The 12,024-nt window shown below is 42.0% G+C and overlaps 1 protein-coding gene across 17 annotated transcripts in view; it reads right to left on the bottom strand.

Moving 5' to 3' along the window:
- Positions 1 to 209: 209 nt before the first annotated feature.
- Positions 210 to 12,024, bottom strand: part of ARPP21 (cAMP regulated phosphoprotein 21) — a 188,458-nt gene continuing 176,643 nt past the window's right edge. For all 17 annotated transcript variants that reach the window (XM_019508962.1, XM_019508970.1, XM_019508974.1 and 14 more), the window contains 2 exons: positions 2,297 to 2,448; positions 210 to 1,016 (listed from right to left, as the gene is read on the bottom strand). In XM_019508962.1, the coding sequence (XP_019364507.1) occupies positions 759 to 1,016; positions 2,297 to 2,448 (410 nt within the window). In that variant the 3' untranslated portion in view covers positions 210 to 758. The remainder of the gene's footprint in view (positions 1,017 to 2,296; positions 2,449 to 12,024) is intronic.

Here is a 12,024-nt window from a genome sequence, read left to right as displayed (position 1 = left end):
CTTTGTGAGGTCACTTCCTGTCCCAGTATGTTTAGGGGCTCCTGGGTGACTCTGAGTGTGCATATGAAGACAAACAACAATGCTTCTTTTGCAGCAAATAGTTCCAAACCCTTCATTAAGCAGCTTTTCCCTCAACTGGACCTGAAATCAGGTGGCACAGAAAATGAAGAAAATGGCATCCAAGAAGAGAGAGGAGACCAAACAGGTGGTAGAAACATGACCTTTCTCCATGAGGTCAAATAGCTTTATTGTGATTAAACACTACAATACAGTATATATCCATAAAAAAAACTCTATAGTGTATATAAATTATTCCTTCCATTCAGTAATTCTTTTTTGTTTTTGTTTTTTCTTAATTTCCATTACAGCTTTGGTACAATGTGATTTTGTTATATTTTTAAATACTTTTAGCTTCACAAACTCAACACAAAGTACAAAACTAATCCGAATCAGGGATATTACAATCTACACAGTGGTGTTCAGTGGTAGGAAAAAATCTTACCTCAATGAATTCATGTCACTAGCTAAGCTATAAAGGCATACCTAGCAGACATGACAAAAATATGCACCATTAACCAGCAAACATTTCTTAAAATTTATTTTAGTTTTTTTACAGAATTCCAGCAGCAATCACTTGAGCACTGTCAATATGTATGTCCTCAACTGATTATCCTGTTGTGTTCCTCTTCATTTGAAGGCCATGAGTTATTTGTCAAATAATGCACCGCTATCCTTGTATATCACACTAAGCCACAGTGTCAGTACTTGACCTGCCACCCTGTACTGTTAATACTTGTACAGTTTGTCCTGCAGTTGGCAGAGATAACTGGAACGTTATTGGACGGGCAGTGTGGGGCAATCAACCTTAGGTTGTTCTGTGGGGTAGGAGGTATGACATTACAGTAAACAGGCATTCCAGTGGCTGTAAGTGTTCCTTGACCTGATTGATTAGGTAGCATGATTGGTTGTTGATATGATTGTTGTGGCAGTCCTTGAGAACCCTGGGTCATTGGCACCTAAACAATGATATATAAAAAACAGATTGGTTAAGTTAGATCCAAGTGACTTAAAGTAGCCCCTGTGTACTTCTAATTTTCTATTCCCTTTATTTTAAATTTGTGTAAATCAGTGGTCCTCAACCTTTTCAGACTCAAGGGACCACTCATTAGACGTGAGGCACCCCCTGAAAAACCCAGCTCTTTGTTTTTCACTCATTTTTTGATTATGGAAAAATAGAGCAATTCTTCAGTTACAAAGAACTTAGAAAGACTGCAACAGGTTAGAATGTTTTTGATACTCTAAATTCCTATTTGAAATCTCAGAATTTATCTTACAAATCATGTGCCCTTAGCAATACTAATATTGTGTGGCACCCTCAAAAGGATGTCACAACACCCTGGCTGAGAATGACTGGTATAACCAGTGTGTTTAACCAGAGCATATCATTTTATTCTGTTCAGAACTACTCCTGTTTTCTGGACTCTACTGTGGCTTAGAGATGAGTTGAGGACATATCAGTGTATTCCCTGAGCTGCAAAGTGTATGTTAGACTGCTTATGTAGTATAAACTGAGCTTAAAATGACCGGATGCACCTTCCTGGCCTTGAAAGGGGTATTTCACTTGGTCTGGCCAGGTAAGAAATGTAAACAATTCCCAAACAGCCCTTCTTCCCCACAATCTTTGAAGAAAGACTAAAGGAAATGGAGAATCAAGCTGTAAGGCATTTTGTCGCACCTGTGCAAAATCAAATCTGTTGGGTTTTATACTGATGAAACCAGATATAATTCAAATCTGACTTCTAACTAACTATGAAAAATGAGTTTTTGAGGATGTCATATCCAAATGCTGAGCAAAACAAGAGTGTTCTGAATCCTGTTCCTATTTCATATAAGCCATCAAAGCTCAGGTAGGTCAAGTAAAGGAGAGAGGTGTTCAAAGAAGTTTTGTAGATTGTCCCATTTCCCCTACCATTATGTAGCCTCCCTGTCATTTCATTAGCTTAAAGCTACTGGCTAAATTTTTCAAAGCTGCCTTATGACATGGGCTGTAACACTGAGGTGTTACTTATGTGGTCTTGGCATGTCCAAGTTGGACAACAGTGTATATGAATTGCTTTGACACATGCAAATGATCCACATATGCTCTATACTCTAGAACAGGACTGTCTATCTGGTCACGTGGGCCCCTAGGAGTCTCCAGGCTCCCACCCGGCTGCCACTGCCCACTACTCACAGCACCATGTACGCAAAGTATGCCTTTTCAGAGAAAGGAATTCCTTACAGCTCTGGTATGTACCTGATAAGAAGACATGGCTGGATACTGAACCATCATGCCTTGCACCTGATTTCCCTGTTGATTATTCATCAGGTTCTGACTTTGGGGAGGTTGCTGCATTCCCATGAGTCCTTGGAACCCTTGTTGCTGATTAGGCAAGACAGGCTGATAACCTGGAAGACACAGTCATTTTCAATGAGAACTGTAGTTTATAGAAGAAAAGTCAGACCTGCACCCCCATGCTGCTATGCTAATCAAACAGCTGTTCTGTTTCCAGAGGACTGCTACCAAAAATAAAAATCTAACTGGATTTAATACTCAGTCAAGTGGGTGAGTAGGCAGCCCTGGAAAGTAAAAATCTGTATTTAGTCATAACACAGAGGCATTGTTGGCAATGTGCAAACTTCCTTATGTCTTCGATCCTAAGCAAGAGCCAACCTCAAAGGACACTTAATTAACACCATGACATTCAATGTAGGATCCTGCATGGATACCCAATGGTAATTACTTTTGGCCGCTCACCATTACCAGCTTAGAATAAAACTCCTGGTCTAGTGAAGTCAATAGCAACATTCCCACGTACTCCAAGGGCGCCAGGAGTTTGCCATGAATGTTTCTCTCAGGTAATTTGCCTGGCTTGAGAAGGTGAAGTTTCATTGTTCTTTTTTCTTATTTGCCCCTAACTCACCAAATCTCAGACAAAGTGTGAAGATACCAGCAGAAGTGCAAATGGGGAAAAAAAAGCACATGCTAAACCCACACATGCCTCCTCTTGGGGTTCTTCATTATAAGGTTGCCTTTAATTTATGGCTAGTGCACACTAATGTTTGCATTTGTCCAGGGAGCTTCTGCAGTGCCTCAAGAGGAGAATTTAAAGCCAGCCATTATCCAGCTCTTCACTTCACTCCAGTGCACAACTGATTAAGATAACAGCACAGACAGATGAAAAGTAATGGCTTGCTTTGAATTACTATCAGCTATCACAACATTATAGGTTTGGATGTTTTTAATTGATGTGCTCCTTTTGAAATGCGTGAATAAATCAGAGTTTATTCTCACTAGTGGGGAAGAAGGAGCCATTTTTTTTCTTAAGAGGCATGAGCTAAAGGCCAAGGGATTTGAAATGAGCAGCCAGTGGTCCAAGGTGGCATGGAAAGGAGAAGAAAGTGTGATTAATGGCAGTGATAGGAAATACAACTTGCCAAGGTTTTGGTCTGAGCATATTTTTTTCCTAAAGATACTTTTTGTCCCCTAGTCCCTCTGCTTTTTAACATTGCACTATCAAGTTTGTAGTGATGTTCTCAGAACAAGCATATTTCAGGCCAGAAAAGTTATTACAACTAGCATCTATTCTGTTATTTCCCATGTGAAAGTGAGTGTCACATCTGATCAATTTATATTTATGAATACAATGTATGGTTCAATATACTCCTTGAATGGGAAATCATCACCTGGACATTTCTTGATTACGTAAAGAACTATCAAATTATTAATGTCACTGTTTGTTTATACCAAACCATTGTGAAATGATAGCTCCCATCTCAAATATTATACAGCAGAAATGTATGGTACCTCTGACTAGTATTTTTGGCATATTTCACATTAAAGATGTCTTTTTAATATACATGAGATTAGTATCCCCACTTAACCTGATAAAAAGAATTAATTCACTGAGTGACAAGTTAACTTGGCTGGAACATCCTGTCTCTCTAAAAAGCACTGGATTATTACACATTCAAATGTGCTGATTGTTTATACAGAAACCTGGTGTCAGCATATTGTCCAGTCCTGTAAATTACTGCATCAGAAACATAAAACCTTCAAACTGAGTTTACAGTGATAGTCTACAGTAGGAATGGGAAAGGGAATGCAGAAGTTGGAGATCAGGGAGGCATGTGATGCATCTATTTATGGTAATTGATTTAGGTAGGAACTCTGCTGACTAAGGGTACTTTTGTTTCTTCCAGCCCTGCTTTACAGCGAGGTGTGGTGGAGGGTCATACTATTTTCTTACTGTTGTGCCACTATGGCTCTGGCACAATGGGTCAAACTCTCATTTTGAACTAAGCTCTCTTCAGACACTTCTGACAATGCAAAATGGTTTCAATGTGAACAGGACTACAGTATATACTAATTTTTGAGGCCCTGTTATATTAATGGAAGATAGAAGAGGGATCTTAACGTAAATGACATTCTGGCCCAATGTCTATTGGAGCATCTTAGCCTGCAAGGAAACTAAAGCATGTTAAATCAGCTTTAGTTAAAGTGACCCCGCCACAATTTTTCAGAGTGGGGAAGATGATACACGTGACATTCTAGGTGCTTTAATTACAGCATCTCTTGGAACTTCTCTAATTAAAGCACCTTCCCGCCCCCCTCACACACACTCCCAGAACACGTGTATAAATGCCTTAAGAGTCTTAGTTTAGTCATTACTAATCCTTAAATTCAGGCAAAGTTGGCACAGTCCAGCCCTAGATTAACAGTGAACTCATTGTTCCCGTCATGATTATTATTCTCTAGGAAGCACTGGATTTATGACCCAGATACCTTGTTCCGGGAGGACCCAAACCCTCAGACTGATGACTTCATCTATTCGATAGTAGGCAAACTTTACTGATACACAGTGATAGGAGATAAGAATAATGCAAACAACTGTCCCCCTCCCTCCCAATTCTAATTATCTACAAGTTCCTAAAGCTTCACAAGGAAAATGGTATGCCTGGCCAGTATGCAAATGCTACCCCATGGTTTTTGCTTGAATGTCAGATGTCGGTAGTTAGGGGAAAAATCAATTTAAAAAAATCAAAAAAATCAGAGTTTTAAATTTTTTTGGTTAAGACGCTTTAAAAAAACCCAAATAACTTATATATAGTTTAATTTTAGATATGTTCACACAAAGATATCATGGAATAGGGATTATAACTACTAATTGTAAACTATTTGAGATGAATATATTCATGTAACCTTTTTAGAAAAGTTTTCTAAATAGGTCACAACAGGCCATGGACTATATTAGGGGCCCGATCTTCTGGGGTTCCCAGAGGCTCCTCTATATATTAGTAAAGATTAAAGAAAACCACTCTATCCTATGGGACTCAGTGCTCAGTCTACAAGTTCCCTTTAAGCATCTCTGTGACGCTTAGTTTGAGTTTTGAAACTGTGGATTTGTATCTCCAGAGACATCCTTGTTAACAGCAGTATATGGAGATGAGAGATAACAGACCTGATTACCTAGCCCTCTTGTCTCTCTGCAAGTTTGTGTACATAGAGTCAAGCCCTCATCTCTGTAAAAGTGCAAAGTTTCAAGAAGTTAAATGAATAAAGACCATCGGACAACAAGAATGCACATCTTGTAGAAAACAACAATTAAATTGAGGCTTCCTGACCAGTGATTTAAATAGTGATTTAAATCAATTTGATTTAAACCAAATCCTCCCTGTCAGCAGCCTTAGAGGTAGAGAGTCAAGGCCCACCTCCCCCCACCCTGGGTGAGAGAGGTTGGTGGTGTACCCTCTATTCATGGTGGCCTTGGGTTCTATCCCTGGGGCACCACCCTGCTGCTCTGAAATCCCTCCTTTTCTCCTCTGAGTACTCTTCATTCCTGGGTACCATTGATTGGTTTCTGTATGGTCATCATATTGTCCATGTTCTGTCCTGTCAGCATATTCCTTTGTTTCCACAAACCCATCACATGCTTTCATCTTAATCAGTCATTTACTGGCACCTTAATTTGGGCATTTCCAGCCTCTGAATTTGGTCATTTCATCAAAACTAGAAATCCCAAGGGCTTTACAGCTGGTCACTGTGACCTGATGCAAACTTGTATTTGTTATGAGTTTTCAGGGAACAGTGTTTTGCATGTTATTAATTTCCTTAGTCTATCTGCTGGCTTCAGACACAATGGGCCTTGAAGGCTGACATCATGAAACTTTGTCACAAACAGGTTTTTAGAGACCAATTAATTCTTGCCATTCCCTTGGACCAAATGCATATCTACTCTGCCTGCAAGCCAATTCCTAACAGCAAATCTCTAAATATCATTTTCTAGCCATCAGGAATTGCACTGGCTCCTACATTCTACTTGTAGGATAAGTGTAGATGATTGGGGCCTATCCTATTCCAAAATGTATTTGGAAGGGCTAAATTGTGCCCCTGATATTCATACACAACTTCTGTTGATGCTAGTGGGAGTTATTTGTATGAACTAAGGGGAAAATGTTATGCTTACGTTTGTTTCATTTAAACAAGTAATCTCTTCTCCACTACCTCTTGGAAAGCCTTTAGTTTGTCAGGGCATAAGGAGTAACATATTAACAAAATTTGGCTTTGGAACCAATCACTAATTTCAAATTTGGCTAGAAAGTTTCTGCTAATTATCACCACAAAAAGGATATTGCATAATTTTTTTACTGCGACTCAACAGTTCAGCAAGAGAGATGCTACCTCTATGTTCATGCAGGCTTGTCTTTCAGAAATATTACCATATTTACTCAAATCCAAGATGAGTTTTTTTCCCCCATTCAACATGCAGGGAGAGCCCCTCGTTTTGTGTCCAAGTCCAGAGGTGGGATGATGCCAGTCCCACCCTGGGCTTGGAGTTACAGCCGTGGCCATGACCCTGCCCCTTAGCTGCCTCCCCCTGGCCATCTCTACCTCCTTGCTGCCTGCTTCCCCCTGCCTCTGCTCTGTGCTGCCTCTGCCCCATCTCCCCTCCCCCCATATTTCCCACTCCACCTGGAGCTCTTGCTCCTGCCTGGGTTGGCAGCAGCAGCGCCAGAGGTGGTCCTGGTCCTGGGGCTCAAGTCAGACCTGAGGCTGCTGCAGTTGCTCCTGCTGGGCCAGGCAGGGACCAGAGCAATCATGCTTCATACCTCAGGCCAGAGCAGAGCCAGAGTTGGAGCCAGAACTGTGACTAGGTGTAAGTGGCACCAGAGAGGGAAGCCAGTAGCTGGAGGGGAAGGGGTGGAAGCAGAGAGGAAGATGTGGCAGGGAGGCTCACATACTAGGGGATAGTGGTGGGAGGGCAGGTACTGGGCATGAATCATAGGGGTCAGGAGGTAGCGGGGCAGAAGGCCAGGGGGAAGTAACAGGGGAGGCAGGTGCCAGAGGCACAGGCACCAGGAGAGACTAGTACTGTGGGAGGGGGAATTTATAGGTGGGGGCAAGAAGCAGGGGGACAAGGGGCAGAAGTCAGTCTGCCACTTGCACCCCCACCTGCCCCCTGCCACTGCTTGCTTCCCTGCCATCACTTTCCCCGTTGCAGCTGTGGTGGGGAGGTGGGGGGCAAATTTAAGATGAACCTCCAGTAATTAGATTCTATATTATAAGTTATAACACATTTATAAATTTTCCTTGTATTGAATCTAATTATTGGGAGGACATCTTAAGTTCAAAGTCATCTTGGATTTGGGTAAATGCAATAAGTTTTATACCATATAACAGTGATTCTTAACCAGGGTGCCTCAACTGAGGTGTCTTAGGGGTTTTGCAACACAAGGTGCCATGTAGTGGCAGCCAGGTAAAACTGCCCCATATGCAAAGCTGTAGTACATGTGTACTCTCTCTGCATTATGGAGGGCTAGCTTGGGCTACAGCTTTTTCTGGTCCAGCCCCTCCATGCTCCTGTAAGAAACAGAGGCATGCAGGACAGTTCTACTTGCCCTCCCTGTCCCCATCCCCTCCCCTCCTCCCCCCAACACACACACATTTTTGTGGCCAGGGCCAAACTGGGAAAAGATGGAGCATGAGCTCACTCTCCTGCTTGCTTTAGGTTCATCAGAGCCCTAATGCAAAAGGAATGCATGCATATTCCATAGCCCTTCCCTATCAGTCTGGATGTGCGGCAGGCACATGGGGCAGTTTTATCTGGAGGTAGGAGGATGTGTTGAAAAGCTCTGAGGTAAATTTGGCACAGTGGTTCTTAACTGGGGGATGCCACCACATTCAGAAAAGTTATGGAGAACCACTGCCCCTGGCTTAAGCCAGTGGACTCAGGAGACCTAGGTTCTTTTCTCAGCCCAGCAAAGGACATCTTCTCCAACCCTGAAGAAGTCATTTCATTTTTCTGTGTCTTAGTCCTCCACCAGTAAAATGGGAGTAATTTTTTCCCACCATTCCCAGGGGGAATTAATATTAGTATTTTTCAGGTGAACAGATACTTAGCTGTGGTTATGAACACCCTAAAATGCCATAGAGAGACAAGGTGATATGGAAACCAATAATGCCATTCATGTAAATATCTGGTGTCACCAATTCTGAATATGTTTCTTATCCCCTTCTTTTAAATTTATTTCACATTGTTTGGCAAAAGCTCAAGGAGCAAAAGTTATGGCCTCATGTCACACTGAATATCTACTTTGAATTCTCAAAGGCAACAATCCTGCGGTGGATAACTACTAAATACTACTACTACTATTTTGGCCTGGTAGTTTTGAAGGGTATTAAACTGTAAGGGTACCTATACATGCTTCAGCAACCTTCATGTTACATATATTCAGCATCCCTGTGCTTCAAAATGGCGACAGGGGTGCTTTAATTAAAGATCATTGAAGCATGGGGTGCTGAATACATGAGACACTGTGGGCATTTTAATCAGAGCAGCTCTCTCAGCTGCTCTAAGCAAAGCACCCCCTGTTCCCCTGCGCCTTGGAGTCGGTGTAAGGATGCTATACGATTGCATTTTGTAAGTGTAGAATATGATCCTTCAGCGTAGGCATGGAATAGAAAACGAAGAGGACTCGATCATAAATGGAGAATGGGGTCTTTCATTGTATTGGCAATAAAACATATATTTGTTCCAAGAAGGCAAGGTAGAATTGAAAGCCATGAACTCATAGGGTGAAAGACAGCTAATTTCTGTTTGCCATATACATGGTATTGAGAACTTCCATGTGATGGAGACTAAGAGATCATATATCGGTAGTACATCTTCCATGCTCTTTTGGCACCATGGCATGTAAGTTATCTCAACTTGAGCCCTGTATGTCCATTCATTACAAGTATATTTCAGTATAAATCTCTTGTCAATCTGGCTAATATTCATCTTCATATAAATTAGTTCTTTAGCAAAACTGACATGATACAGCTTCAGCCTAAAGCTTCCTGTACAAAAATGTTAACACCAGAAAGTAACTAGTTGAGAGTTTCCCCCTAAGGCTGCAAATGCATGTCACCTTTGTGCCACCATAAAATATTTTATGGCAGCACAAAACCTGAGTGAACAGATGTCTTAGCCCTTTGTTGTGCCACAATGCCCAAATTGGTAAGCGTGATGATTTCTATTCATAGTTTGTGCTGCCTTTTTGTAGCTGACATCTGTCCATGAATGGTGGGAAAGCATGGGCAGTCAGAAGCTGTCCATGCTCTCTAGTTGCCCTACATAGGCACTCCCAGGGTGCCAGGGGCCTGATCCCATGTGCCCCAGAGCTTGCATTTCTCACTGCTGGGTCCTAGATCAGGGAGTGGTCTGCAAATGGGTAAGGGTGCAGTCAGGGTGCTCTGTATGCATCGTCCTATTATAGAATGACCAGGTAGCCTATGGTATAAAGGAAAGGGAAAAGAATGTGGAGAATTTCAATTGAGAGAATTCATTTATTTCAGTGAGATCATGGAACAACATCATTCTAGTAAATCTGTTTCTTGAGGGCATGAAATATCAAAAATTGCTATTCTCCTATCTTATTTATGCTGCTCACATTCAGCAGTTTCAATTTTTCCACATTATTGGCATGAGATTTTTAGTTTTAAGTGAAAATGAAAAATGTACAGGATTAGGAAACAGGGTCACAAATTGCTTGTGCTACATGACGGTTGTGTTTCTGGTTAGGGTGGAGCATATTCAAACTGGATGGGTGCCAGGAAATCAAGAAAGAACAGGAAGTAGAACCATGCTTTCTGCAGCAATAGTTTTCTTCATACTTGCTTCATTCGTGCTCATTAGCTTTCATACTACATAAAGTGTAATCTTTAAAAGCCTCTTTACTGTCCCCTGAGAACATACATACGTGGGTTATTTTCTAATGGCAGTACACATCAGATGAACCATCCTATTACTGCAAGCTCCAGGGCCTCTTTACTGCAATTATATCATCCTGCTCCATGTTATCTCTGCTACAAAGGAGGATTTTTTAAAATCAGGGCAAACATGAGAGACACTGTTAAACAACCAGAGGAATGAACCATGCTCAGAATTTCAATGAATGCCTCAGAGGGAAAATGAGCCCTGGGTTGCTGTCTAAATGAAAGAAGCCGTCATATTATCAAGGTAATTCTCTGAACCTTTATGGCCTGTATCGCCGTGCTGCCACTCAGATAACTTAAACATCCCAAAGGGAAAGGGACTACATGACAAGCCCACAAATGTTTTAATTTCTTAATGAGGCTATGGAGCTCAAAAGGTACGTCACCCAGAACAGTAATTAAAGCCCATTTTCGGTGCTCTATTGCTCTTAGTATATATCCTTCATGAGTACTATGTCCATGTTTAGAAGTACTCTTTTCATTACCCTTGGACTCTGATTTGAGGCAAAGATCAGCAAGGTAACTTTATAAATATTCCTGGACCATATTTAGCCTTTAGATAATGGGGATTTTTAACTGTCAAGGTCAACCTGTAGACCATGCTTTACTCTCACTACTTGAACAGATTTTTAAGGTCTCTCACATTTAAGTAATGCTGTTTGTAACAGGGTCTCCATTGAGGCCCTGTTGTTAAGGTAACGGGGGCAGCTGGAAGTAATTACCCCACGGAGGGGTGGGTCCCGGCCCTTAAGGAGCCAATGGTGACCAGACTCAGGGGATAACAAGAAGAGAAGGAGAAGGAGGGAGGCCTTTGGGCAACACAAGAAAAGAGGAAACGAAGCAGTGAGAGTGAGGCTCTGGAAAGGAGGATCAGGGAGAGGAAAGCTCAGGACCCGACCCAGTTTGAACTTACCTGGAGGTACGTGCTGGAAGAAGGGGAGCCGAGCTGCGGGCTGTAACCCCAGCTAGCGTGAAGAACTGGGTCGACTACATAAAGTTGACAGGATGGTGGGAGCGATGACTCCTGCCCTGCCCCTAGGAAAGGGGAGGAAACACCAAGGACAGAGAGGGCCAGCCTGGGCTGGAAGGAGCTGCGGAGTCTATACGCTGGCTCTGCCAAGAAAAGCCACAGGCAGCGACTGTAACAAGCCGCTAACTAAATAATTATTGGCAATGACAGGACTGAAGGTGGCCGTAACAAACTGCTAGTAGGTTAAGTAGCGAGATGTGGTGTGGCATCCATTTACTGTATCATTAGAACAGGGCTGGCCAGGAGGCTGGAGACCCCAAGATTAATCTGTTGGACTGTGATCTCCCACAAAGGGAGTTTCCTGTGAGCAACCGAGAGCCAGTGAATAAAAGCACTAAAAAGTAGATTTTATTCAGCATGGTACTTCCCACGGGTACTTCCTTATATAATAACCACTTCCTCCCTATTTCATTTCTTTAAGATCCAAGTTGTGACAGGCGGGAATTACGAGGACAGAGGGGGTGCTTGACAGACCTGCTGACACTGTTCATGTAAACGTATACATTTACAGTGTTTTATGTAATTTCAGCACTTACCCACCCTATTGCTGCAACAATGAATTCTTAGTGCTACTAGTGCTGAGTCTTTGTAATTTAAAACCCAGGACATTACCAAAGAACAGGTATCTTGGCAACTCACTGAAACTGCTCAGAGAAATGAATCTTCAGAGAAGGTCAACAGGAAACCTGATGGAAAT

Source organism: Gavialis gangeticus, unplaced genomic scaffold, assembly GCF_001723915.1.
Source record: "Gavialis gangeticus isolate Ggan-Ray unplaced genomic scaffold, GavGan_comp1, whole genome shotgun sequence".
In the NCBI taxonomy this organism is placed as follows: Eukaryota; Metazoa; Chordata; order Crocodylia; family Gavialidae; genus Gavialis; species Gavialis gangeticus.
This window is presented reverse-complemented; position numbering and strand designations above follow the sequence as displayed.